We start from the raw sequence: 27,982 nt of genomic DNA, 5'->3' as shown, positions 1-27,982 counted from the left end.
CAGACTGGACGGAAGGAGAAGGGGGACCCACTCAACATTGCTATTGACAAGATGACCAAGAAAACACGAGATCTTCGAAGACAGGTAATTTATAATTTTCATAATGCTTCTTGAATTTCCAAAGAATTCATTGCTTTTCAACTTCAGGCTGATTTTGCCACTTGGAGAAGCGTAAAGAATTTGTGGCCTTATTTAGATATGTCACTACGTTGCACTTGACATTAAAGTACTAGTATTTCCTTAGCCAAAAAAAAAGGGAGACTGGAACGTATTCCAAATTTAACACCCAATGGTCTTAATACGTGGGAGGTTAGGCAGATTGGCCAGACCTTCACTGCCTTTGCAGCCCAGAATCCACGGTCATAAAAACAGTGGCATATGTACTTATTTGTATTTATATGAATACTCTCAATGAAATAACAAGAATAATTAGTGGAATATGAAAATGCTTGTAAGAACAAAATATTTTCAAAAACTTCCAAACTACCACATTAAATGAAGATCCTATGAAGACAGGGAGAAGGCTGATACATAACTGTTATGCATAGTTTACAATTTTCTTATAGTACTTTTAGCTTTAAAGTGGGTAATAAGACTGGAAGATTTGTCTTGAGACAAGTCTTGAGATGGAGAAGAAGGGAGACTGGAAAACCAAAAAAAAAAAAAAGAAGAAACACACTATGAGTTTCTCTTTACATTTTCAAATTGAAAAGTTGGGAGGGACTGCATCTTTTTACCTCCTTTTTCTACTTTTGAAAAGATCCCAACTCTGCATTTTCTGTTAAAAAATTACTACCTGACCAATCAAACCTTGACCCTATATAAATGATCTAAAATCTACAACTCTGCAAGACAAGTAAGGACTTAAATGTACCTTCAGATACCTATTTGTAACCCGATAGTTCCAGAAAGACACATTTTAAAAACAATGCTCTTCTTTTTTTCAACTCTTCCTGAAGTATCAGCAAATGTGTTTTGAGGATAATATTCTCAGAGCTTATTTCTCTTAATAATAAAAATTTTGCAATGGACTTACAGACAATATGAATCATCTACTCCCCTCTATAAAGCCTAGCATCACATCTGTTGTTCAGCTAATGACAGAAGAAAGATCTCCACTGTTCTGACCTCCAAATTTGTGTGATCCTAGGTTCTGCAGTGGAGTTTGTACCATGTGTTGCCTCCCACCTCTGTTCTTATTGCTTAAAGGAAGTAGCAGACTAACACGAGTTACTGTTCTGTGTGAGGTTCTCAGCAGTTGCCTGAATTACTCATCTCTAAAGCCAAATTTACTCTGAAACGTGATTAAAAAATGGCACCTTTCTCAATAAACTCTCTGTTTCTCATGTATAGTCAGCCCCATGGGTGTTGAATGCAATCACAAAAAAGTTGAAACTCTGTATGTGGGTAAAGTGAAGCACATACATAAATAGATTCCTGCATAGATATGAAGCTTTTAATATAGTTTCTGGTATTTATGACTGTTAATCACATAGGTATAATGTTTATTAAATTTTGGCAATTGCTAGTAAAGATCAGATCCTAACTGCGCTAGGTGTTACTTAAGCATACAGGAAGACAAAGTCTCTGCTTTCAACAATGTATATTCAGACTATGAATCAGTGTACTTTAGAATCATAATCTAGATTCTGCTTCATCCTGTGCATAATCAAGAGGATGAAATGTGCGTATGTCTACCCAGACCTGCCTATACATCCCCTGCTAAATTTCACAATATGTGGCTGTCACTGAGGACTTAGTTTAATGGTTGGGGAGAAAGGATCAGAGATTAAGAAGAAATGAACCACAGCTGAGATTGCAGTGTTACACTCTTTCAGTCTTTCAATTTTGGGCTTAATCATGGAAGAGACAACCAACTTTGAATACCATAAAGCCTTTTGTTTTTAATTAATACATTTTAAAGCAGCCTTGTTGATCAGATTTATGAAACTTACCACCATAAAATTGGACAATCTACAAAATATGTTTTGGTAGTGATGAAGGTATATATATTTCATTTGGTATTCAGGTTCCCTTGCTAGGCTTCAGTAGTCAACTATCCAAGACTGATTTTTCTTTCTCTCCCCATGTTACTTAGCTCTTTATTTCTGAGATTTTATTTCATTATCTACATAAAATGCAGCTATATGAAATTATTGTGATTGGGACACATAGCGCTAAAATTCCATCTCACAATTTACAGACATATCAATATTTCCCATTCTGATGGAATTACAACTTTATCTCATCATTTAAACTTGCCTGGACAATGGAAAAGTATTATGGAGATCTAATTATATGTCTTAATATAAACTGCCAGTAAGAACATCAACCTAAGTCAGACTGAGCAAGTTCTTGGAAGCAGACAAGTCTCACCAGGCCATAGCTTACTGCTGCCATTGCCTACTTTATTTTGAACAATTTGGAAAAAGCACAGAGTTCTGCGTATGATAACAAGTTGTGCCAGTTGGCAGGATTTGAGATCTTTTTTTTTTTTCTCCCGGTACACTAGTCTGTTGTAAAAAAAAACTAATGCAAAACTTAAAACTTGAACAAAAACATCCTGCACTGTGTGGTACAGCAAGCTAGACTGGTGACAGCAGCAGGGTACTTGTTGATGCCAGTTATTTTGTGTGTTTATTTTATCCCCTTATGGAAAAAAAATACTGACCTCATACTAATATTAATACTAACCCCTTAAATACTACAGTTAATCGTAAAGCAGCATGCACACTCTTTTTCAAGCACTGCAGCACTGCGGTGACATTGAAGCAGAGATAAGCAGGAAGGACACACCAAAGAATTTGGCTAAGACACAAACCGGATGCATAGCGAGGACCAACATGGTCGATAGATCATCTGGAGATGTATGAGCAAGGCACCAGCTGTTCTGCTGTCACCACCACTGGTGTCCCACCTGTTAGTGCTGCTGCCTCCTGCCCTGCTGCTGTCATCTCTTTCTACGTGCCCTGTTCCAGTTCATCAGCTGAGCTTGTTCAGTCTGTGTTTGCCAGTCAGTTTCCCCACAAGGTATAATAACCAAAACCATTAGTTTTCTCTTAAAGAGCAGATATCTGTACTGCTGTTAATTCTAACAGTGCAGCCTGTCTACAGTATTCTATGCAATAGATTGAAATCAAATAATTCCTCGTTTTTGTCCATTCAAGACAGACTAATACTTCATCTGCCTCCAAGAGGAGGGAATTGTAGAGAGAAGGGAAGAGTTTTTACCAGCAATTCTCAGCTTAACTGGAAGTGTTGCTCTCATGCAGCTGTTAAGGGCAATTCATCAACTTCCTGTAGCCTTAGTTTTATATTATTACTAAAGTTAGTTACAAATACTTTATGAAATAAATATTCAACAGAAAAAAATATTTTTCTTTAAAGCTCATGTGATTTTATGAGTTGAAAATACTGTGGAAAAAACACATTTGGATTTCTTCCAATAGTTTCAAATTTTCATTTTGGAAGGTAGTAGATTACTTTAGCTTTTCATTAAAAATATGAATATATAAAAAAAATTGAAAACTAAAATTGAAAACAAAATTTAAAAAATTTCAACAAAGTTTTCAATTGTTTTAAGTTTTTTTGATCATTTAGCATTTTGAAATTTCCAGGTTTCATTCTGAAGTAGAACAAAGAAAAAAATAGTATTAAAGTAGGACTTCTGGTTCCTGTTGCAGTTTTAGGCAACAAACTTTTATAATAAAACATATGAATAAGAATTTTGAAGTGGAAAGTTCAGAAGTGACTACATTTTGATGAATTCATTTGGTACTTTGAATATTTAGACTGATGTCCTGTGCTTTTGTTTTAGTAGATATCTAAAAGAAATTAATACTATTGTTTAATACCTATGTGAGCAGTATCAAAAGGTAGATGTTACCACCTGATAAGTGATATAAGGATATGCATTCTTGGGAGCAGTCCTGTTCCTGTTGGGCTATCGTACCACACAGCACCACAAAAACAAATAAATAAACAAAAATTGAGTAATATCAACATCCTATTAGTAGTTGCATACAAGTAGTAACTAGAACAGTGATTTTATATATGAAAAGCTTTCATTATTTCTTGAAATACCCATGCTTGTTTTCATGGTTGTATGAATTCTTGGAAGCAGACAAGTCTCACCAGCACATAGCTTACTGCTGCTGTTCTTCACACTCCTCTCTGAAGCAAAACATTCCAATTTAGCATTTCGTTTTAGCAAAAATTTCTTCTCAGATTGTCTTTTCCAGACAACATCCTGCAAGCCTCTGAGGAATACATATTTTGTAGACATAGGACTGAAAACAAAATTGAGAACAACTGAATTAATGAAGACTTGTTTTCTGTACAATTGTGTTGTCAGTATTGGTCTTCCTACAAATAGAATCTCAGGTCTTCCCTTATGATCTCTGATTTTCGTATTTTTTTCTTATCTTCTCATATCCATCCCTCTCCTCTCTGCTGCAGTCTCTTCTACAGTAGCTCCATTGTTACTCTGGGCTGGCAGGTAAAATGCAGGAAGGACTGATGCTGGTACCTGTGGGGTGGCTGACCAGCTGGCATCTGTGTTGGTACACTGGCCAGCCAGCTACCGACTTCACATTACAAATTTCCCTACACAATTGGTCATTTAGATTAATTGGGCTATGCTGTGCTCTTATGTACACCGTTGTAAGGTACTTGGTGGACTACAGACACAGTATTCATTAGGTATCAGTCATATTCTCCAGTATACTTCCCTTCAACTGCACAACTATAGTTAATATACTCCTTAACTTTTAGTCCTTGACAGCATTGTTTCAGTAGCTATACTAGGCTACAAGTCAAACTTTTAAAAGAGTGAAGGAAGATGAGGAAAACACCTCCTGTAATTTATTCATGCAAATTTGGTAAAAGGTCTTGAAGAGAACTTCTTGAACATACTCAGTTTTTATTCACTTCATAGGTCTCTGAAAGTGCTCAGAGTTTTGTGTACTTTCTTCAATATGAGTTACAACAATTTGAATTAGATAACAGGCTTCATAATGTGCTTAGCAGTATTTGTCATATCTTTTTTTTTTTTCTAGCTCTTGAGGGGCAGCCTGTCTCCATTTGCTCTTTATGTTGGTCTTTTCCACTTAAATTCAGTTGTATCACTACTGTTTATGAATGCCATTTGTAGTTAAAGAAAATAAAATTGTTTAGTACTTTGGAACCTGCCAAAAATTGATGTAGACTCCAGAGAGGCTCTCAGAATAAAAAACATGAGTATTAGCTCATGCAATTAGACTAAAGGGACACCTAAAACTGAAAAACCGTGTTCTGTTGGAACAGGTTTTATCGCATCTAACCCATACAATGTCATGAATAGACACTTATATAATGTTTTCAGTCTGTGGACTTAAATCTCTCTCTATCTTCAAGTACTTGCTTCTTTACAGTGAGTAAAAACTATGAAGAAAACACAGGACCCCCTCCAAAAGTGGAAATTGTATCATCATCATTTTACTGACAAGCTGCTGTCTCACAAACTGGATGACTTGTCACGTGCTGAAGGGAGGGCCAGCTGCACCTAAAAATGCAGTCTTGCTGTCCTGAATCATGATTTACTGATTTAAATTATTTATCTATCCTCTCCCCCTTCTAAAATGCTCTACAAAGACAAGCAAGAGTTACTGTCCAATCTTCAGAAGAATAATCTGAAACACAGAAAAGTTAAGATGCTTCTGAAGGTGAAGCTGCGTCAATTTAGATATTCTATTGTATCAGCTTTAAAGGCAGACAGCGTCTATACATTAAGATAAAGCCCAAGGGAAGTGTGAATGCTTAGGAAGCAAAACAAAACTAGGAGCTTCAGAAGAACACAGTGAACGCAGTTCTAATCAAATTTATTAGATAACCAATTCCTTTCAGCTTGTTTCAGGAGCTAAGCAGCACACCCAAATAAATAAAAATTCGAATTGGGAGAAAAAAAAAAAAAAGCAACCTGAAACCCCTGAGGGTTCATAGGTTCATAGCAGCTGGTGTCAAGTATGGGAACTGGGTGATAATACAAGCAAGATGGCTTTCCTTAAATTTTCTATACAATCAACTGGGAGAATTAATCTTCAGAGAGTGGTTTGGAGGACTTTAAGGATGTACTTTGGAAAAGCTCATTTTTTTCATATATAGGGAGTTGTGAGAAAACTGCTTCCTAATTTACACACCCCAAAGACAGGAGCTTAAAGGTAGGTTGTGTAGGTAATCCTTTGACTTCCACGCTGTAGAGCCAGTCAACACTGTAGCAATAGTCTCGTGTCTGGGAGGGCTGGAGAGGTGAGTTCTCTTATTACCATAAAAGTAGGTTTTGTGTGTCCTTTGTTGCAGACAGGAGGGCACTGTTTAAGGTTATAAATCCTGAAGGTGGCTCTATTAATTCATATAATTTAAGGAGAGTTAAAAACAGAGAGAGAGAGGGTCATGGACCTTACGTAGCTCATGTAGCACAGTGAGAATTTTTTAAGAGAGTTTATACAGAGTTATGAAGATGCAAAACGTCATGCAAGTGTGAAGTAGCAGCAGAATATCCAAGAGGGTTGTAACTTCAAATTTAGTCTCACATGAATATTTACTAAAGATTTATTTTGTGAAGACAAAGTTGAAGCAAGGTCATACTTAAATAGACGATCCACAGGAGTCTTGCTAAGTTTGTGCTGTATTACCAAAGATGAGGTATGGGTTGTTCCCAAGGGAATGTGGAGCGTGATTGGTGATATTGCCTCATGCTGTCGCATGAAAATGCTCCTTGACAAAATGTTGGCATTTTTTTAAGGTGAGCCAGCCATAAGTCAGTCTGAATGTCTTTGAACCTAAGGCCACCTGCAACATCAGCCCTTGCTCATTAGAAACTCATCACCTGTTCCTTGTTGCTTAATAGGTTATGTTTTCACCTGCAGTGACTTTAGTGCTCTTGATTATGGAAATCTGGAAGCTGTCTTTCTGAAAGCTGTCTATCAAATGCTAATACAGATTTATTTCTGTGCCAGCACAACATTTAGTGCTTGTATTCATTTAATGTGGGTGCGCTGCATTGCGTGTATGTCAGTACGTTTTTACTGTGTTTCCCTGTCAGCTTGTACAAAGGTATTAGACAGCAATCTTGTGTAATGCTGTGTTGTACAGCAGAGATAGTAATGCTCCATTTGATAAAGTCCTCTGCTCTTTCAGCTTCCACTGAATTTATAGCCAATCCTTAAAGCAATAGAAATAGTCAAAACCTCTGAATTTCACCAGTTTGGACTGAAAGCCCCCTGGCATGCTGTTAAATACTGCATCCTCGGTTTGTCTGCTCCTATGTGATAGACTCACTGGTGTATTTACTTTCAGAAAGGACTTTTAGAAAAAAAAAAAAAACTGATATAAAAAATTATAGGCAATGAACTATCAATCATGATTTTTGACTTGAGCTTACTTGAATGTACGCATCTTTGTCTCCCTGTTTATCCCTGTGACATTGAGGTTTTTATGGTGCTCTGAAGTGCTTCAGAGGAAATGGAGAGTGTTTTAATACTGCTGATTTACTCTTTCAGGTCTGCAGTAATTTCCTTACAGCCTAATTGTAAGGCTGAGTTTAATTTACTCTACACATAATGTTTACTGATGCACATATGGTGCCATATTTCAGGAAACTATACCCATATCAGGTAGTTTTGTGCAAGGCTACAGTGTGTAATATTTCCATCAAGTGAAGAAAACTTTCATCTGCAACGTAATACTTGTGATGGATTATTTTTGTCTGGCAAAATACAAAGAATGTTGTACCTATAGCTGTTCTTGCTTTCTGTAATAGGGTCTGATTTATTTATTTTTTTCCCCTCTAACTGAGTGATGTTGCCAGTACAAAGAGTTGGCTTTCAAAGTGGCAGATAAAGAATTACGAGCCAAAATTCAGTGACAAAATATATTGTGTATGAGTAGATCACTGCACATAGTTCATCTATTATTCCACAAATAATGAGTCTTCCTAAAAACTCACATACTTCAAGAGATCTTTGTACTCAGTCCAGGAACTTTAGAAGCTACCTACCCCTGTAATCACTGCAGAGAAACAAGTACGGCATATCTCATTAAAAAGAGTTTTAAAAACACTTATAAATGTGAGAGATGCTCAACAGAAGTGTATAATGTTGCTTCATACTCCCCCCCCCCAAAAAAAAAAAAATCAGAGGAGATTGTATCGATGATAGTTTTATATAAAAGTAACTATTTTGTGATGTCAGCTGGAGAATGACTTGTAGCCACATCAGCTAACAAAACTCAGAGAAGCTTGTGTTCATAAAGATAGCTTCAAATTTTGATGTCCATTATCAGTAATGCAGTAGCAGGAGGAAGGGAGCGGTATAAATGGAGTGAAAAACGTAGTCCCTTTCCAAAGACTTTTAAAATTCTGTCCTTTTAATGGATTTATGAGCAATGGTAAGGAGTATGTAGAATTTAATTTCCAAATGGGATTTCGATGTTTCAGTTGCTTCTTAATTGACATTTTGTTCAGTAACATCATTTCTTAAGCATTTTAAAGTGTCTTTAGTGTTGCTTGCTACTATACAAATAGAAATACTAGAAGCTGTGTTTTCAGTTTCTGCTTTGTAGAAATTACCACAAGGAAATTACAAAAACAAACAACCAAAACAAGCAAACAAGAAAAACAAAACAAAACAAACAAACAAAAAACAGGCTGGGATCCCCTGCAGTAGGAGCTTTTTTAGAAAGGGATGGATGGTAATTGGCAGTACCAAATGTCAATCATCTCTGCACATAAGGTGGGATCAGTTTGTGAATTTGAGTGACTCTTGGGAAGGATGATGGGAAATCCATTTTTCAGAACAGTCAATTTTTAATCTTTTTTCAGCCATTACCTGCAGCTCCAGTAGACAGGTCTAGCAAAGTCAGTGGTCATAATCTCTCACTAGCTAAATTTCTAGTTCTTAGAGAAGCTAGTGATATATAATGTTTAGTATGGCACCCTGTTTGTTCACCAGGAGTAGACTACAGGAATGCAAGTGTGACACATGTAATGCTTACTTTTTGCCCTTTAAAGCTTGTTAGATTTGACTGCTTCTGAGTGAAGTTACGTATGCTTATCATGGCAAGGATTAACTTGACAAAGAGTTTTTGTAGACAAATTCCTTCACATTTGTGACTAAATAGCTATTTCACTCCTCTGGATTATTTTGATTTCACTGATGCTTCACTCATGTACATGCACACACAAAATAAATAAATAAATAAAGCTGTGAAATCAATGGGGAATAAGTATTTAAGTACTTTGTAATTGAGTTCTGTTGTTCTGGCCATGTGCTATACTGAGAATTCCTTTGTAGCGACCAATGGCTAGGAGGAACTTTTTCTTTTTTGTCTTGCTCTTTCAAATTTCTGCTCAAAGCTAGTCATTTGAAGTTGCTTTGCATTAGTAAATTCATCCCCAGTCTTTTTGTGACTATGGAAGCTTCTCTTTAGAAAGAAGAAACAACACACACAGAAAAACACGTAGAGGAGTACAAACAGACTTTATATTTCTTCTTCTTAACTTTTTCTTGTAGACTCAAATCTTAAAATATTTTTATGTAGTATATTCCAGAAATCTGTAACTTAGGTGTCCATGCATGATATATGCTTTAAATGTTAACCTTTTTGCCGTTTAGTCTATGAAGACAAAATTAACAATATTAGCATCCACATCTCCCCAAAGTTGCTATTTTTTGTTCATGTATTCATAGGCAGTAGTGTGCAGAATTGACTGAGATTTTATTTTTAGCATTATATTGCAGCAGCTTCTAATGGCCACTGTCCCATTCTGCTGTTCTCAGTTTCACAAAATGTTGGAGAAGACACACTGGAGAAGGTTTTATTTTCATATCTTTCAATTTAATTAATACCTGTATGGCAGTGCTTTGCAGCTACATATTGTTCGGAGCTGGATTCGGGCTGTAATGTGCGTTAAACAGAAAATGGTGAATATGGTGCTCCTTGGTAAACTTTTGTTACAGATAGCTTTATACTGCCAGTCTTTATAAAGTTTAACAATCTGTTAGAGTCATTAATCTCCTGCTGTGACATTACCTTCCTGTGTCAGGATTAGACATTTAATTCTCTACCAGACCGTAAGTAGCACTGAGACATTTTGGTTCTAAAATAGTTATATAGCCATGGAGAACATCATTTCAGTGGGCAGGTTAACCTGTTTGAGCTCAATTATAGCTGTGAATTGACAATGATAAAACAGCCCTAAATAGTGCTTAGAACAGTAGAACACGGTGCTATCAAAAACAGCAACTGACTCTGTGCACCATAAACTGACTAAATTGACTGAACTGGAAAGACATAAAAGCTGCCTTCACCATTCATACTTTTAAAAGTATTTCCAGGTCTTGATGTTTCCCTTTTATATCTTTGTGCTCATCTGGCCAATTTATTATTCTTTTAGCTGCATGTTAATTAAGTTTTCTCCATGACAAAAAGAATTGAGCAGACCTTTATTTGTTTTCTCTAACAGCTGGAATTTCATCTAGTAGAAACCATCTACACTTTGAAGCTACCTCTAATGTAAAATTCAGTAGGGAAAAAAAATAAACCATTGCCTTGCGAGTAATAGTATTTGTCAAAATATTTACATCGGAATACAGGGTAAATTAAGGAATCGCAAAGACATTTGTTAATGTACACATTTGCAAAAGATCTCATGCTGTTTTTAGAGTAAAACTTGACCTTTTTTGCTGAGTGTTTTATGACCATTTAAATTCAGGTCACAGACTTCTCCCATTCCCTTCTGAGCTGATGTCAATTGTATGAAACCATAAAATCTCTGGATGCATAAGCCATCGCTTTGGCTGGACTTTGTTGCAGTATTCTAAAGAACATACAAGATTAGTTTTCCAGTAGTTATTTACTTTGATGAATAGCCCTAATTGGATCAAATAGACTGGTAATGCTTAGTTAATACCTTTAAATGTCTTGTCTTGTGCAATTAATATTACCTTGTCATGTATCTATTTGAGCTATTGGATGAATGAATTGTGTTCACACACCTGTCACATCTAATAAATGATTTTGTCAAGTCATTCCTTATACTCTGTGGTGATGGATAGCAAAATTTGTGGTCTCCTGCATATATAAAAAGCATTAAGTATACCTTTCAACTTCAATGCGAGGGTGTCCTAAAACTCAGATAACCAATTGCTAAAGAAATGATAATGCCTGTTTACAGGAGGGGTCAGGGATGTGCTGCTGCTGAAATCTATGAATAACACACTATATGATAATAGGATTTGTTAATTTTTTATTTTTTCAAACCTCTGACAGTCAGAATTCAGGATTTTTTTTTCAACTGCTGAGACTATGAACTGCAGAAAGCAATATACAGTTGCCATTACAAATAGGATATCCATTTTGATTCAGATACAACTCTGCTGCATATTTACAATGGTAAGCCCCAAATTGCTGCTTAGCTGATGCCCGATCTGTCCTTTTTATTGACTTCTAATGTGTGGTTCTAATACCAATGAACATAAGCTAAGTGTTTAAACATCCTGAGACTTTTCTTAGGGTTTCATTGGGCACATTCTTATAATCAGATCTATAATAGCACATTAACCTTGATTAAAAATTGAATTGCTTCTTCATTTAACTCAACCCTTTGAAACATCATCCCATACAGAGTAAACAGAAAAAATGTTAATGTTCATTTAAGATTTAAAATAGTTTTTCAGACAGTGAAATTAACAGTAGTTTTTATTGACACTCATATTGAACTGCAATAAGTAGATCTATTTTACAGTTTTTTTCCTGCAAATGAGACAGCATATGGGATTTTTTAAAACCACTGTGTGTTCATTTGGAAATACTAAAATTTGGTCTATTTCAATATGCTGGACTTCAAAAAGTCTAACTGTACATACTAAACTGAGGCATTCCACTTAGGAGCAGAGTTTCTCAGTAAGAGATGGGAGATAAGTATCTACAGAAGGTGATTAAGCAAACTTGAGACAAACCCTTTCTGGCAGCATTTACATTGGCTATATATGATGCCCTTATTTTAGTAGGGAAGGACAGATATATGTAGTGATTAGAAATCTGGCCATATTGCAGCTTAGGTTTCACAGCGTTATGCTGTTTGCAGTGTTTTCTGAAGCTTGACATCTTCAGTGTGTGCATATGTATGTATCTTTATAAATATATACATTTTTGGCAATGCTGTGATATGTTTGGAATAATATTAGTATCAATATATGTATTGGTACCTATGGAAGCTGTTAATGATTTGGGATCTCATTGTGTTAGATGCTGTACAAATGGACCCAAAGGACAGTCTGAAATATTTCAAAATAAGCATAAAAGAAGAGTTAGCAAGTGAATATTAATGGATTTAGAGGAAAAGAGAGTACAAGGTGACAATGTGATAGGTTGTAGCTACAATACACCAGCTTCCAGCTCTTGGCAGATCTCTCTGATGCATTCATCCTTTTTTCTTTTCCTTTCATTACTCTTTATATGTATTACTGTGTTAGCTATTCTGAGTACCTTTAATCATTTTGGAAGTAGAAAAATATTTTTCCAGAATTAACTTTTAACGGGAATTAAGAATTGCTGTTCTTAATACATCAGTTGCTTAAACTGTAATTTAAGTAAAAGGAATACCTCATGCAAACATAGATATGTTTAAAACTCTTTTGTTTTGCTGCTTGTTTTTAGTGTACTAGTAAGGGGTTGAATGGAAATATTCAAAGTAAGCTTTCTCTTTATTGAAATAGAGTTGACAAGTGATGCTGTCAAACTCCAAAAGCATCTTCTATCATGTATTTATAATGCCTAACAACGTAACAGTTTTCAATATGGCTGGCTGTTCAGGTGGCACCTTATCTAGATAAAGCTGTCTAGTCTGGACTACAAAATTACCTTGCCTGATGTTTCATCTAACTAAAAATGCATGATTTGGAGACTTGTGGCTAACCAGACCTTTATGGTAAATAGCTCCCAGCTTGTTGTGTCTAAGTCCACTTTTTTTTTTTTTCCACTCTTAACAACCCAAAAGCGGAAGAAAATATGCTAAAAACATTTCTGATCCATGCTCCTATAGAGCAATTAAGTTTCCAGGAAGAATTATTTAAGATTTTAGTCATCCTTCTGGATGTCTTTCAAATTTTAATCGAGTTTGACATTAATTAGTAGTTATTAGTAAGGAAGAAAAGAAGTCAGTGACATCATTCTTACAGTAATATAGTTTCAAACATATTTTTTTTTTTATGAAATAACAGGTGTTAAATCTTCAATAACTTATTTAAAAAAAAAAAAAAAGCACCACCGTATAAATTGTAGTATGTTTGCTAATCCTACCTGGAAAGTGCTTAGAAAGGTTTTCTGTTTACACCTGCTGGAGATATTTGAAAGAGTATGAAGTACGAGGTATGTACTAAATGTGCTAAACTCATTACTGTGCAGAATACTATTCAGTACAGGAATTAGAAGAGGCTTAGATATATTCAGGCTAATATTTTTTAATGGTTGCTTGAAGTTAAGCTCCTTAATCCATATTTGGCTTTTAAGTGATCTGAACTGTTTTTTAAAGTAGTGTGCAGCTTTCAATTCTCATCAATTTGCAATGTATTATGTGGGTAATCATCATTGTTCTGGATAGATCCACTCAGTCCTGTGGGATGAGATGTGCAAGTCAGCATGAACCTCAGGAGGGTTTTGCAGATCTAGGCCCTTAACAGTTGGGTATTGGTATGCTTGCTGCAAGTGGATAGCTCGGAGTAATGAAGGATAAAAAAGTCCGAACTCCCTTCCGATACTGTGAGATGTGACACATCAATGCTCAGTTATAATAATCAATGAATACTGTGGGACTGTATATTGATAATTTTCCTTTAATTTACTGGTCTGCTTTCTTTTGTCACAGCTACGGAAGGCAGTAATGGATCATATATCGGATTCTTTCCTGGAGACCAATGTGCCATTGCTCGTTCTCATTGAGGCCGCAAAAAGTGGTAATGAGAAAGAAGTGAAGGAGTATGCACAGGTCTTCCGTGAGCATGCCAACAAGTTAGTTGAGGTAAGTGATGCTACTGATGCAGCTAGATTTCTGTATCCTCTCTCTAGGAGAAGTGAGAAAAGTGATTGATTAGCTGAAGAGTTAGAGGCAACAGTTCTGTCCTACAGGCTTCATGAGTTTGGGTTGACTCCATGCTGGTGATTGCATAGCAAATGTCTGGATGCATGGCAGAGAAGAGCATGTGCTGTGTTTTTGGTAGATCATTAGACCAATCAATCGTGTTTAAAATGTATTTCTGGTATTTTGTTAAAAGTTGTGAGCAAGAAGAAGTAAATTTCAGTTCAGCTTTACTAATAGCATGATAGATTTTCATCTCTAAGTATAAATCCAAATGGGTGCTTCAGAATACTGTATCAGCTACTGGCCAAAGGCAGCTCTAAGCTTAAGACCTGGTTGTGCCAAACCAAAATAGGAAAAGGACATATAGAGAAGGTATAGTCTTAAGACCATGCTTACTTCTGCAAGATATGTATTCTGTGTATGTATTTAGTATCATGTCTTTCTGAAGAGACCTATTGTGTAAAGTCTACAAACGGTAACGTCAAGGCTTCACGAATGGTACTGAAATAGCTCAACTCTACCACTGGGACAATAAAATACAATGATTGAAAGCTGGTTGCTCATTGAATGGCCTTTTAACAAAATGATAATGTTTGCTGCAGTTTGCCCTCTGACAGTTTAAGAACTATGAAAAATGCCTGTATTTTTTGAAGACAAGTACAGCTCAGTGTTTGGTATTATGTGGCACTATTAACTTCTCTGTACTAGCGTTATTTTAAAGAATCTATAGCCACTTTGTAGTATCCTTTCTCTTTAGCCATACTAATGGTTCTTTAGCTGGCTGGGAGGGAAGGATAATAAGGATATTACTGATTTGACAGGCATTGAGCTACAGTTTTCAAAGACTTCTATTCTTAAAACAGACACTGTCCTAAATCTCTAGTACCGGAGCTCAAGAGAAGAGTAAGGATTTCTTAGCTGTTGTCAACTAAAATGTACATAATGTCAACATTAGATGTCTTGACCTGAAAACCTAATATTTTTCATCCATTTACATTGTTCCAGACTACTAGAAGCAGATCATTAATTGTCTTGTATGTCTCTGACATATGATACTAGACTGTTGTCCATATTCTTTTCCAAGGATATATTCTTCTGGATAGGGCTTAGTCTTTTATTTGTAAGGGTATTTTTTATTATTATTATTATTATTATTATTATTGTCATTATGTCGAATGAAGTATCTTGAATGAATAAGTTTCTAATGGAAATGGAATTTTGAAACCTGAGTTTTAGGTGCACAAGAAAATAAATGTTTGGAATACATTTATGGCCCCTGTACGCACAATTTTGCACTTAAAATAGTTTCATCATTTTTACTTAATGATGCACAATGGTATCTGAGCAGATGGGCTTCTGTGGTTTTGTGGGTCAAGTATTTTGCAGATCGTAAAATGTGGTTTAAAGATGAGACATAATCAAGTGAATGTGGAACGAAAGATCCTTTCCCAGGCACAGGGCCAGAATTGCATGCTAATATATGCAAACACAATTCCACTGAAGTGCATGGAGTTGCACTTGCTTATGTTAGAGGAATTTGGCACTGCAAATCCAATACTCTGAAAGCTCTATAATATTAATCATTCATTTTAAAATCAGAATCTGAATCTTTTGGATGTCTGACCAAGTTCAATTGAAATTCTGTCGAAAGGTCAGGAAAAATAACCTAAGTTTTAATAGTTCTGCTTGTAAGAGCTGCATTTTTACTATTCTGAGAAGAAAAAAAAATCTTAATATTTGATGAATACAGGAGAGATTTTTTTTTTTTGTATGGTCAATACATTGTCAAAAATATATGGTGTTAAAATGAGGCTTGTGGAAGTTAACTTCCTTATGTAGTCCATATTACAGAATACTTAAATCTCCCTTTAAGAGTTCCTTTCATTATTTCTTTGTCTTCTCTTTCCCACTTCTTATCATAACAGTTTGTCTTTTGCTTTTCACTTGACTTGCTATGATATGCCTCATATCATTTGAGAATAATATTCTCATTTGAGAATAATAACTACAAAGATGAATTCTCATTTTTCTAGAACCAGATTCCTCTACAGGCTATGTCAGAAGTTCAGGGTATGTCATCCTATGAAACCTGGGGAACTTCATCTGTGGTACTAGTGTTCAAAAACTTTCTTGTCTCAGTCTCCCTCCAGAGTCCAAGAAGGCAGAGAATCTCAAGACTGAGACCCAGCCTATCAGTGATGTGAATCATCCAAAACGGCTCAGATTGTACCAATAAATAAATAAATATAAAGAAATTAGATGGTACTATTTCAGTCTTGGATGGCTAACCCCCCTTCTTCAAATCATATTTCAGCAGCCATCTCTTAACTTTTATGTTCTGAAACTGAAGTTAGAGAAATGATGGTGCCTTTCCACATCATGACCTTTATCTTATGAATCCCTTCAATGTTTTTAAAATTTTTATCTCTAATGACTGAAAATCAGTAAATGCCTGAGTTGTATTGCCAGCTTCAAATGTGACCTTGGGAATTCATTTAACTTCTGTATCCAGGCATCTTCATTCGTAGCATAAGGTTAATGACAGATAATTCTAATACCTACCACACAATATACTTAGCTGATAAATCATCTCAGATTTATTCAATGCATCTATCACAGCACTATATGGCAGCTAATTAATTAATTTTTATTATTCTGTTTAGTAAGACTTCTTAGGTTTAACTGTTAGTCTGCTGGACTTTTAGTTGTTGTTGTTTAACTGGTTGTTTGCCCTTTTTTTTTTTTTCCCCCCAACATAACTCATTAAACCATTAGATTCAATCAGTTTTTCTGGGAGATGAAATTCATCAGGAGTAGACTGTTTAAGAGCCATGATAGCAACCTGTTTACTTGCTTCCGATAGGAGACATCAGCACGTTTGACTTTGAACTAATAACTGTGAAAATTCAAATTATAAAGTCTTCTAACTGAAATAGTGGGTTAGATCAGGCTTTTCATCCTCACAACAAAGATTGGAAAAAGGTCCAATAGAGTTCTACTAATGATTTAAATGCGTTTTTGTTTTAAAAAAATATTCTTATACAAGAACAGCAAGGACTTCACCATTCGGTGATCAGTGAAGATATGGGAGTTAGTCAGTTGTGTTTTTCTTGCTTGAAACACTTCCAACAATTTTAATGTTATCATCAAGGGGATTTTTGTTCTTTTGGTGTGGAATTACTTCCTGCTGGTTTGAAATTGCTAAAAACAGTCTTTTGAAAAGGCAGTATCCTACCAATTTTGCATGAATTGTTTTTACGAAGAATTTAATAGACCCTTTTACGTATCTATCAGTTTTGTGTCATATAAGCTTAAAGGTTTCCAGGGATGCCCAAAATAATCCAAGTTATATACTAAGAACATGTGGTAGTGGAAGAACTGTGTTAGGAAATGGTTTATGATGATTAAAATTTGATATAGTGCAAGCAAATCAATAAGATCAGAAGGCTGGATAATAATTTGTAGCAGGTGAAACCTAACAGCAGCATTTCAGTTCCTGTTTGCTTTATAGTATCTTTGCCAGTTCAGCTTACAGGAATCTTTATTAACTTTCTCCTGACCATGCAGCTGTCATTTTGAAAAGGATACTGGGATTACTTTGGGGAGTTTAGAGTTGTATTTTTTCTTTAACAATGTCAAGGAAAAACAAAAGTTAGTGTTTGAACTCCTTGGTAAGGCACAATGCAAGCTACTCTTCATTTTCCAAGAACTGCATTTGTATGTCCCCAGTTCAGACTGGTCGTATGTTTTTCCCATCATAAATATGGAACCAGGCTTACACACTCAAGACAGGAGGGAAAAATAATTGCTAGAATGCACAGCACACAAAATGAGCATTTGGACCTGCTCTGTGACCTCTGCTTTCTTGATTTAGGAAGGGGGGTTGGGAAGAGCGTAAAAGAAAATTTTACTGTGTTGGACAACAGTGAATGTAGACCTGATTTACATCAGCAGTAACAGAACTAAATTTAACCCAGTTAACGCAGTCGTTTGTTTTTTTTTTTGTTTGTTTTGTTTTGTTTGTTACTGGTGGTGGTGGTTTTGTGTTTTTTTTGTTGTTGTTTTTTTGTTTTTTGTGAGTGTGGTTTTTTGGTCATAGACTTGCACGTTCAATTTTCAGGTTCTAGACTTCAGGATTTTTGCATAGATTTTCAGGCTCCAGACTTGGAGGGTGACGTTGTTATTTGGTGTGAATCTGCAATGCACATGAGATCAGTGTAGCTCTGACGGTTTACAGTGTGGCACTGTAGCTCACTTCCAGGCGCTACTTCCAGTGATCTTCATAAGCCAAACAAGAACAAAAACTTTATTATAACTTCATGAACTGAGTTGGATTTTCATTTAGGACAGACAAAACCTACAGCAACAGGCTTAAGAAGAAAAAAATTGGCTCATTTCTGAAACATTTTTCAAAGAACCACAGAATCATCTAGGTTGGAAGAGACCTCCAAGATCACCTAGTCCAACCTCTGACCTAACACTGACAAGTCCTCCACTAAACCATATCACTAAGCTCTGAATGTAAACGTCTTTTGAAGACCTCCAGGGATGGTGACTGAACCACTTCCCTGGGCAGTCTATTCCAATGCCTAACAACCCTTTCAGTTTTTTTGTTCAACAAAGATTGTTTCTACATGATATATCTCATAAAAACTGCCTATACTTGAAATGTTCTATTCTTTTTATATATATATATATATATATATATATAATTAAGTGCATATCACTGCATTATCAGAGTATACGACTAGCTTTTTGCTTCTGGTAATGAAGAAAAAGTGTCAATATTCTTTCATAGCTTCTATATCCAACTTCCATCAAGAAAAATGTACACTCTCTGGAATTCATCTTGGGGACTGATTAGCTTTTATTCTATTATTTTACTTGACATTAACTAAGCTAGATAAATAATATTGAGAAGATAGTAATCCTTGGTTCTAATCAAGGAATGTTAAGGTCACAGATTAGTTTAATTCAAGCCCTTCAAGTTGAGAGGTTTTCTTTGAAATTAAAGCTGTGGACTATCTCTGTGTCCTAGTGTTTTCATCTGCTTATTTTAGTTTGAATTTCCATCTCAGGCCTTTCTTCCCTGCATGGGCAACAGATGCTCTTTATTCCTAGTAAACATCATGAATATATTGAAGATTGTTAAAACCACAAATCCAATTATCTGAATTGAGAGTATGAAAAGCTTGAACTCTTTGTAGTTACATCTTCTGGGTCCCTATTGCAGCTAAATCTAGGTAGTCCATCTCTTCATCTCTTCACCTTGGAGGTATATGTCTTTAAGGAAAATGAACTAGAAGTCTTCCAGAATATGCCAGAAAGCTATGCCAATAGTAAACACTTTTTTTTTTTTTTTTTTTTTTTTTTACTTACAGTAGCCACTAGGTAAACTATATTGGTAGCCCACTGGGATCTGTACCTGTTCCCTCTTCTGGTTGCTAGATTAACACCGAGATGAAGTCACCTTATGGAAAAGGTGAAGCTAGAAATAACTGCTGTTCTGTGCCTTTCCAAGGCTCTCGTGTACCCATCCCTGAAGAAGATAAGTTATTAAAGGAGTTAAATAATCAATGTCTAAACTTTTGAGATTGTTTTCATACCAAAGTCATCACTACCTTCAGGCAATATGGATACAGCTCTGAAGTTTATGAAGTCTCTTATAGGAGACTGTAGAACCTTCCTGTAATATACAGGCTGCATTGTTAACACAGAAACGTGGGTAAAATTCAGCAGTTTGGGAATGGAGAAGTTGGCTACAGCAGATGATGAAGGCTGTCCCTCTGCACCTGCCCTGAGAAGTTTCTGATAAAAAACAGGAATACAGGATGGCCAAAAGGGGCATAAATTCCTTATCTGAGGGCTTCTTGGAGTTTCTAAAATTTGTTCTCTCTAATAAACTAACAAAGACACTACAATCTATCATATTATTCATGTTATCTTGAGCAATCATTTTCTATTCATTCGTCCCTTTCCTTTATTCTTAGATTGCTAAGCTTCTATGTCTTATAGCAATACCAAAAGGGTTGAAGGATAATTTTATTTGTTCGTGCTTCTTTCTGTGTTGCACATAATAAACACATGCTACATAAAGTTAGCAGCCTGTGAGCAATGATGTGTGGTTGTCTGCTTTTTTTTGGTTGCGTGATTTTGTTTTTTTCTCTTCCCTTCTGTCTCCGGGAAGAATAGAAGATTTAAAATAAAAATTAAAAGAAAAAAAAGGAAAGAAAGGGAGAGGTAAATTGCTTTGGAATCTCCATGTCAATTTGAATGCATTTCTGGCTTTGTGTAGACATAAAGCTACTATTGGTTTTCTGTTATCTGATTTCCTGTAGGTCACCATTCACGAGCAAATGACTAAACAATTTCATTATGTGCTTTTTCTTCTTGGGAAAAATATATATTTCTGGAGAACTTCCTATAAATTAAAATGTACTTTGACCACTTCTTCAATTTTCTTTAATATAGCTTTTCTTTACATACTCTTAAAAAGAGTTATTTTCATGAGAAATGTTTTCTTCTCCTTGCAGAAAAAAATTTATTCCCAGTAATTTCCCAATATTTTCCAGTTAGCTGATTTTGAAAGATGTTTAACTTCTAACCATGTTTATTTACTGCCTGCGTAAAAGAGATGAAGTCCAATTACTCCCTTTTTAATCACTGAGTAATTTTTAAAAAATATTTTCCAGTGAATAACACCTGCTTAGCTAGAGGCTTGCTTCTTCAGTCTGATCACGCTGCTGTGCTGTGTGATTCATGTGGTACAGTTTCCCAAAATAAAATGACTTCCACAAGTTCTAGTACCTATTTGTCTGCTATCTCATACAATCCAATCACATAGTAGTCTATATGATTGAAATTTGATAATAATACAATCAAGAGTTCTTGGTATCATTTTAATTAATTGATCATGTGTATTATGGGATTGATGACAGTTCCTAACTAGTTGTTTCAATTTATGACCTTAATATACTATGTCATACAACATCTAGTGTGGGAGTTTCACTGTAAGAAAGAAGAGTTCAGTCAAAGAACACCTCTCTTAGATTATGAAAATTAAGACAGAAATAAGGGGATCAGTGAAGGGAAGGTTTAAATATGAGAAGCTAGAATTTCTATCTTGCACATGGGAAATGTGCAGGATAGAAATAGAGGGGCTAATGCTATTTAGGAAGCCAAAAAGTTCAGTACAAGCAGTATGTACTTCTGAGGAGAATGAAAAGATCATTTGCAAGAAAATACATCAGAAATAAAGGAGGGCATTCAGACATGCTCAAAAATCACAGAAGCTGAACAAGGAGAAGCCATGTCAAAGACTTAAGGATAGAATGGCATGGTTAACAATAGAGCTTTGAACTGATATAGAAAAATAAATTATAATCAAGAAATCTTATGATTTTGAACAAAAGCCATAGCAGCTTTGATTTAGAAACAAATAAAAATGCAATCTACATATATAAGGCAAAATTTCAAATATGGGCCCTTGAGTAATTAAGTTTATTCATCCAGAACAAAATATGTAAATATGAAAGGCATCATCTGCAAATCCTAGTGTCATATGTACACTAGAGTTGTACAGGACTGCCTGTGTTGCTTTAGCTTATGCAGCGTACAGGTCAGTGTACTCTACCCTGCTGTATTCCATTACCTAGATTCTAACAAGCAAAGTGATTATGATAATGCACACATCATACCTCATATGCCTCATACCTGTACTTGTTCTTTTGTGCCAAGACAGCAGCTGTTTAGTTGGTACTGCATGAATGTCAAAACTATTCTCATTGCCCAAATGTTCCTAATCAGTGATGTTCTGTTGGCTTTTCCATGTTCCTGTGGCAGGGGAAGTATACTGAGAAATCTGCAACAAACGGTGTTTAACTGTTCGTAGTAGCACCCAGATTTATTTACCTTGAATATATTAACAATACCTGGTGTTTTCCATATTTAGGAAGACCAAAACTATGAATCAAAACTTCTTCATCCCAAGTTTTTTATTAGAAATCTTTCACTAATACATAATCTTTAATCAGTTATGCCAGGTAAGTTCACCAGTGAATTCCCCTCAGTACTAAAGCTAACTACTGCAGCTGTAGTTTAAATATGGATATTTCATATTTTTTATCACTTACAGTTTTATCCACAATTTATCTGTGCAATTGAGGATGTTTGTTATAATAACTCTGTTCTCCATGTAGATACTTATATATATTCACCAAATAACTCCTAAACTTCATGGTGTTAAAGTAGGTCCTTTTGATCTCTTCCCATAAGCTGATTTTTCCAAAAGTTTAATTACCTGTGTGACTTGTTTCTATACCATCTGTTTTTTTCAGCAATTTCACAAATACGCCTACCTAAAAATATAAAATCTCTTGCTTTTTCTTACCATCGAGTAGATGGAAGCAATACCTGTAAGCATAGTGTTTTGTGGCTTTAGTTGAACGAAAAGGTCCTGCCATGTCAATGTTCTTTGTGCCTTTTCCTGGGATTTCAGGTGTTTTGAGTAATGAAATGAACCTTTTGCCAGTTTGGATAAGTTCAATAACTGTAGTTATTTTGGAACACTTGGTGTGGAAGTGTCTAAGTCTTGGATAGCCTGTGCTACTTTAAAATACTTTCCTGTGAAAATAGATCCTCAGATAACCAGCAGTCAGATGAACCATGCCTTTGTTTCCCCTGGGATAGTTGTTGTTTGGACAAACTGTATGTCTCTTGCTGGAAGTTTTTTTTTGCTACAGAATTGCATGAGGGAAATGATAACAGAAATTGAGGTTGCTTGCAATACTGCTGCTGAATCTCGAGTATGTATGGGACTAGATTTTTTTGTGCATTTACTCTTTATTATTATTATTATTATTTATTTATTGACAACCCATAGATTATAAATGTGAAAATCCAGCATTTCATGTAGATATGGATCCAGAAAATTATTGTTGATAAACTTGAAAATTGGAGCTCAGTGATGAAGGAAAAAACACATTGGAGAACCTACAGTACTGTAACCCTGTTATACTTCATTAGATAAATAAAACAATACTAAATTCATTCAGAAAATATCTATATGTTACTGAGTAAAATGCTATAGCCCTAATAAGCTTCCTCAATGTTTGAAAATGCTTTATATAAGTTAATTTGGAGACAGATTTCTAAACCCCAAAAAATCCTGCCTCACTACTCTCCTGGAATAACAGTATAACAAATATGTGGATCACACTTCAGTAGAAAATCTTCTCAGATACTTATGATAGTAAGAAGGATTGACTTCATGGCTTAGCATGAGAAGTGTTTGGTTTTGTTGCTTTATTTTAAAGTTCAGAGTTCTGAAAATCAAATAAAATAGTTAAGTAGATTTTCTTCGAAGCTCCAGAAAGTTTTTCCTATGGCCTGAGAGCAAGCATAAGGAATGTCAGCCTGAGGACAACTTCTTGAGAAACTTATAAGTAGCTGAGAAAAGGATTTTAGAGTAAAAGTGTCATCTCAATAGTAAGTTTAGTGTCACAGTAGATAAGTTATAAAACTCCAGGTAAAATTGTATTTTGATGATCCTGAAGTGGTTCCAAGACTTCAAAAGCTCAGGAGAAGAGGTTCTGCAAGTCTTAATCTCCTTACAATACCTTATGCTTAAAAGCACAAGATAGAGAAGGGAGGAAAAGTCACGATTTATCAATGCCTATACTCCTTGCACTCAAAAGGGTTGTAGGATATAGGTCCTACTTCTAAAAGATGAGTGACTTACAGGCTAGTGATATCACCCAAACATCTTTGTCATTATACCTAGTTGAGAAAGTCAAGCCATTGCTTTATAATAGAACCTTTTATCATAGAGAAATAGTTGAATTAGAAGTTGCCATATGACGTTAAGTGTTATGTGTCTCCTCGAAGCATATGATTCTGCATTTGTGCTCTTTGAAGTACCAAATAAATGCTTTTTTTTTCTTCTTATAATCAAAATAAGAAAAGTACAATTCTTAACCATAGATATGCAGAATGTGTAGCAGATCAGCTGTTACCGTGCTAAGACACAAAGCACAGTGCTCCATATTTTAAAGGGATTTTTGAATTTTACCATGCCCAAGGAAACAGTTAAGAGCCACTAGAAGATCTTAAACCAGTGTTTGTGACATGAGTGAAAAGTCCCATGGATAGGTTTTTGTTGCAAAAATGCTGTTGGCATAATGTCAGAAGGAAGATGAAGGAACTTAGCAATGGATATTAAGAAAAGAATGAGGAAATTAACATATGGAAATTTTTAGATACGTAAGGAGAAAATGCGACAGCAGCAGTAATGATACCTCATTTGACATGGAGTATAAATTCTTCAGTCGGATAATTATTCCTACTGGGATGCCAGCATAGCTGAGTAGAGTTTACACAGGAAAGGAAAAGAGCTGAGGCTTTGTGTTATCCCTGTCAGACATTAACAATACTCAAGGACATCCCTTTTATAAAAGAATTTTGGTAATTTTATTCGTTTACGTTCTGAAAACTGATGCACACACCAGAAATGATAGCCGTAGCTGCTGCTGACAGCCATTACCAGTGTGTAACATTGTCGTATGTAGTATGGGAACTAAACACTGTATTATCTTGACATCCACTGCTTAAAAGATAAAATAAAACAATTAAATAACAGAAGTAGGAAGCTGTAATATTTCATATAATAAAAGTCTAAGTAAAGGAAATCAAAAGGAGATCAAATTCTGTACCTCAAATTTCAATATCTCAATATTATGGTAATCCTTGGCCATTTCATTGAATAATAGTAAGTCTAAACAGCATGAATAGATCATTGGCAACCTTATATAAAAGATTCTACATAAACATAAAATATTAATTATACTGGTTTTGGACGAGTCATTTTTAAAAACCCTGATATATAAAAGCATTATCGTCATAAATCATTAATTTCATCTCATTATTTTCAGTCAGTCTTTTATTTACTGTCTGTTCAATTAAAAACCGAGGTTAATGAATCTTTCAAATGTACTGTATAACATTCTAGAACTCCTTATTTTCTCCCCAGGTGAAAATTCAGGGAATGGGAAGGTTTTTCTCCTCTCCGTTCATTTTAGGATTAGGGAGGAACTTTTGAGTCACAACATATATTTTCATTTGCGAAAGTCCCTGATAGCAGCGTTCTCATCTGAAAAGACGTACAGAGAATGAGATGGAAAAAGCCAGAAAAGCTCCAGTAGGAGCCCTGGAGTGCAATATGAAAGTACAGTGTTACCTTAAGTCTTTCCTCGCATCCTTCTATCTTCCCCATTTTCTGCAGAAGTTACCTTCTTTCACATCCATATCATGGCCAAAAATAAACTTTTACTTTATTTGTATTTTTAATACAACACAGAGTTCTGCTGAGAAACTTGCATCTTTCCCCATTTTTGATTTTACTGATTTGCAAGTGAATGAGATGTTATCTAATTATACCTGAATTTGATAGCAATCATTAGAATGATTCATCATTTGTATGCATTCAAGTCAGAATACAAAAAAACTTCTCCGATATTTTTGCTGAATAGGATCCCATGCTTTGTCTTTACCTGCCTCAGCTTTCATAAATACTTTCTTTCTCTTTTACAGAAAAATTGTTTCCCACGTCTTCAAAATAGGAGAATAGCAACTTTTATTCCCTCTCATTTTATAATATGTTCAACCCCCCAAAATTTTTGGCATTTTGCAAACCATAAGTAATCATGAAAAAGTAGATGCTCAGTTGGTATAAAATGAAAAGACTTTCTTAATCTTCACAGGAGCTGTGGCAGTCTCCATCAAATGGGTGTCAATCCATGGCTTCAATCTTGACTGAATTTGGTAGAACTGTATCAGCTCAGGTTATCTAAGGATTTGGGTGATGCTTCTTGCCTCAAGCACTGCTGAGTGCACATGTACCAAAAATCTCTCTTACATGAGATTTGTTGTTGTTTTCACTAACTTACTGGAAATGCTTTTTAAATTTAACCATTAACATTATATTCAGTTTATAGGCAATATCCTAGAGGATGAAATGATTTGCCTGGAGGGTATTTAGTGGACCTATGGCAGGTCTAGAAAAAGAGTCTAATCATTATGATTCCTATCAGTGATTTATCTGTGAGGCTTTCACACTCCTTGTTCTAGTTTCTAGATTTAAACCATACTATCTTTTGGATTATTGTTGACTTGTTATTTACATATCACTTAAAGTAGTAAGCTAGATACAAGTGAGCAAAAAGCTTCAAGCATTTAGACGCCATTAGATACAGCCTACGCTTTGCTATATATAAACCAGAGAATGTAAACATAGTAAACTTCCAGGATTAATTCTGAATTGCTGGAACCTTTCTTATGTACAAGATGAGATTCATTGCCTCTGACTTTGACCTTTTATCCTTTAGATATCCTTTTGTCATTTATCCTTTTAGATGGCTACTGCCTATATCCCTTAGTTTTCTTGCTGGAGAGAGAGGTACCTCTAGAAGGTTTCTCACTATCCCAAAGTGGGGGCTCATAGCTAAAATAGGTGGGATGTATTACCACTGAATAATTTTCTGATACGACTTTGTAGGGATCCTAGTCAATTAGGTGGAAATAAATACATTTCAGACAGCTAATACTGAGTTACATATGGTGAACTTCCATCTGTAATGACAGAAGTCATGTCTATCGTAAAAGATTTCTCCCACAGAAGTTGCTGCTATTAACTATGGTGTGGTTTCCAGGTTTTGTTTTTTTCTAATTTTGTCTTCATTTTCTTGCAGTGAGGATGTTAAGTTCTTGTAATTGCCTTCTTGTGAAAGCCCAGAATGCTTCATTTGCATCAAATTCTTTCCTTGTAATAACACCATAATATGAAGTCTCTTTGGAAGTGAGACAATCAACAGTCCATGTGTCTAAGGAGAACATAATTTCCCACCTCATACAGGCTATGTTTCTCTAATATCTTCTTTTAAGCTGCAGCAAAGGAATAATACCCTGTTGTCACTGCCTGGGGTTGGTTGAATTTTAACGTGTTTGACTGAGCTCTCTGAGATTATTTTAGTCCACAGTGTCTGTCAAAGATGCTCCTTATTCCATCTTATGTGCATTGAAAGCTATCTTGGCGTGTAATTTTAACACAACAGATGGGACTCAGTGCAACTTGGCTGACCTCTACTTTAAGCATTTAAATAACTAAACTGATTTTATTATCATAAAATAAACTTCCAAGAACTTCTTACCCTTTAGACCAAGCTGAATAGCTAACAAGTGCCAGTTGCAATCCTGTAATTGCTGTAGATGAAGAGGTCAGTATTCATGACAGTTTCATGAGAATGAAAGATACTTCCATTGACTTTAATGAGAACCATAGGGATGAAATACCTAGAAAACTAATGTTTTCCCCTCACTAAGAAAAGCAAAATAACACTGGTGGTAGTGCACACAGACTTCATTAGTGTGTATTTCCAAAATCATATTCTTATTTTTCAGCATTATTGAAAGAGACTGAGGACAAACTTGGCAGCACTGAGAATAGAAAAAAAATGTGCTAAATACAATAAACACACTTTATCTCAAGACTGGCGCCTCTTGAGAAGTTTTTCTCTTTAGCATCATTTTTCTGTTGTTTTCAGTTCCTGATGCCCACTTTTCTCCTGTCATTTATCCTTCTTTTATGCTGGATTGTAGCATCATTCATGACTGCTCTAAATCTTGAGCAGGCCAGATTTTGTTGTCTGTCAGCCTTCCCTGGAGGCACTCAAGAATCACCTCAAGAAAACTGAACACCGTAAGTTTATGCTTTATCTATTACAACATGAAAATCAGAAGAAAGTGGTTTAAAAACAATTAGAAAGGACACTCACCCCATACACTTCAGTATCTGAAAGAGGGATAATGGTTTCA

At 35.4% G+C, this 27,982-nt stretch overlaps 1 protein-coding gene across 3 annotated transcripts in view; it reads left to right on the top strand.

Annotated features, from left to right (window-relative positions):
- The window catches only part of CTNNA2 (catenin alpha 2), a 476,528-nt gene that overhangs the window by 360,397 nt on the left and 88,149 nt on the right, over positions 1-27,982 (top strand). For all 3 annotated transcript variants that reach the window (XM_035547255.2, XM_035547256.2, XM_035547253.1), the window contains exons 8-9: positions 4-84; positions 13,904-14,056. In XM_035547255.2, coding sequence (XP_035403148.1) covers positions 4-84; positions 13,904-14,056 — 234 coding nt within the window. The remainder of the gene's footprint in view (positions 1-3; positions 85-13,903; positions 14,057-27,982) is intronic.

Source organism: Cygnus atratus, chromosome 4 (genome assembly GCF_013377495.2).
Source record: "Cygnus atratus isolate AKBS03 ecotype Queensland, Australia chromosome 4, CAtr_DNAZoo_HiC_assembly, whole genome shotgun sequence".
Lineage (NCBI taxonomy): Eukaryota > Metazoa > Chordata > Aves > Anseriformes > Anatidae > Cygnus > Cygnus atratus.
This window is presented reverse-complemented; position numbering and strand designations above follow the sequence as displayed.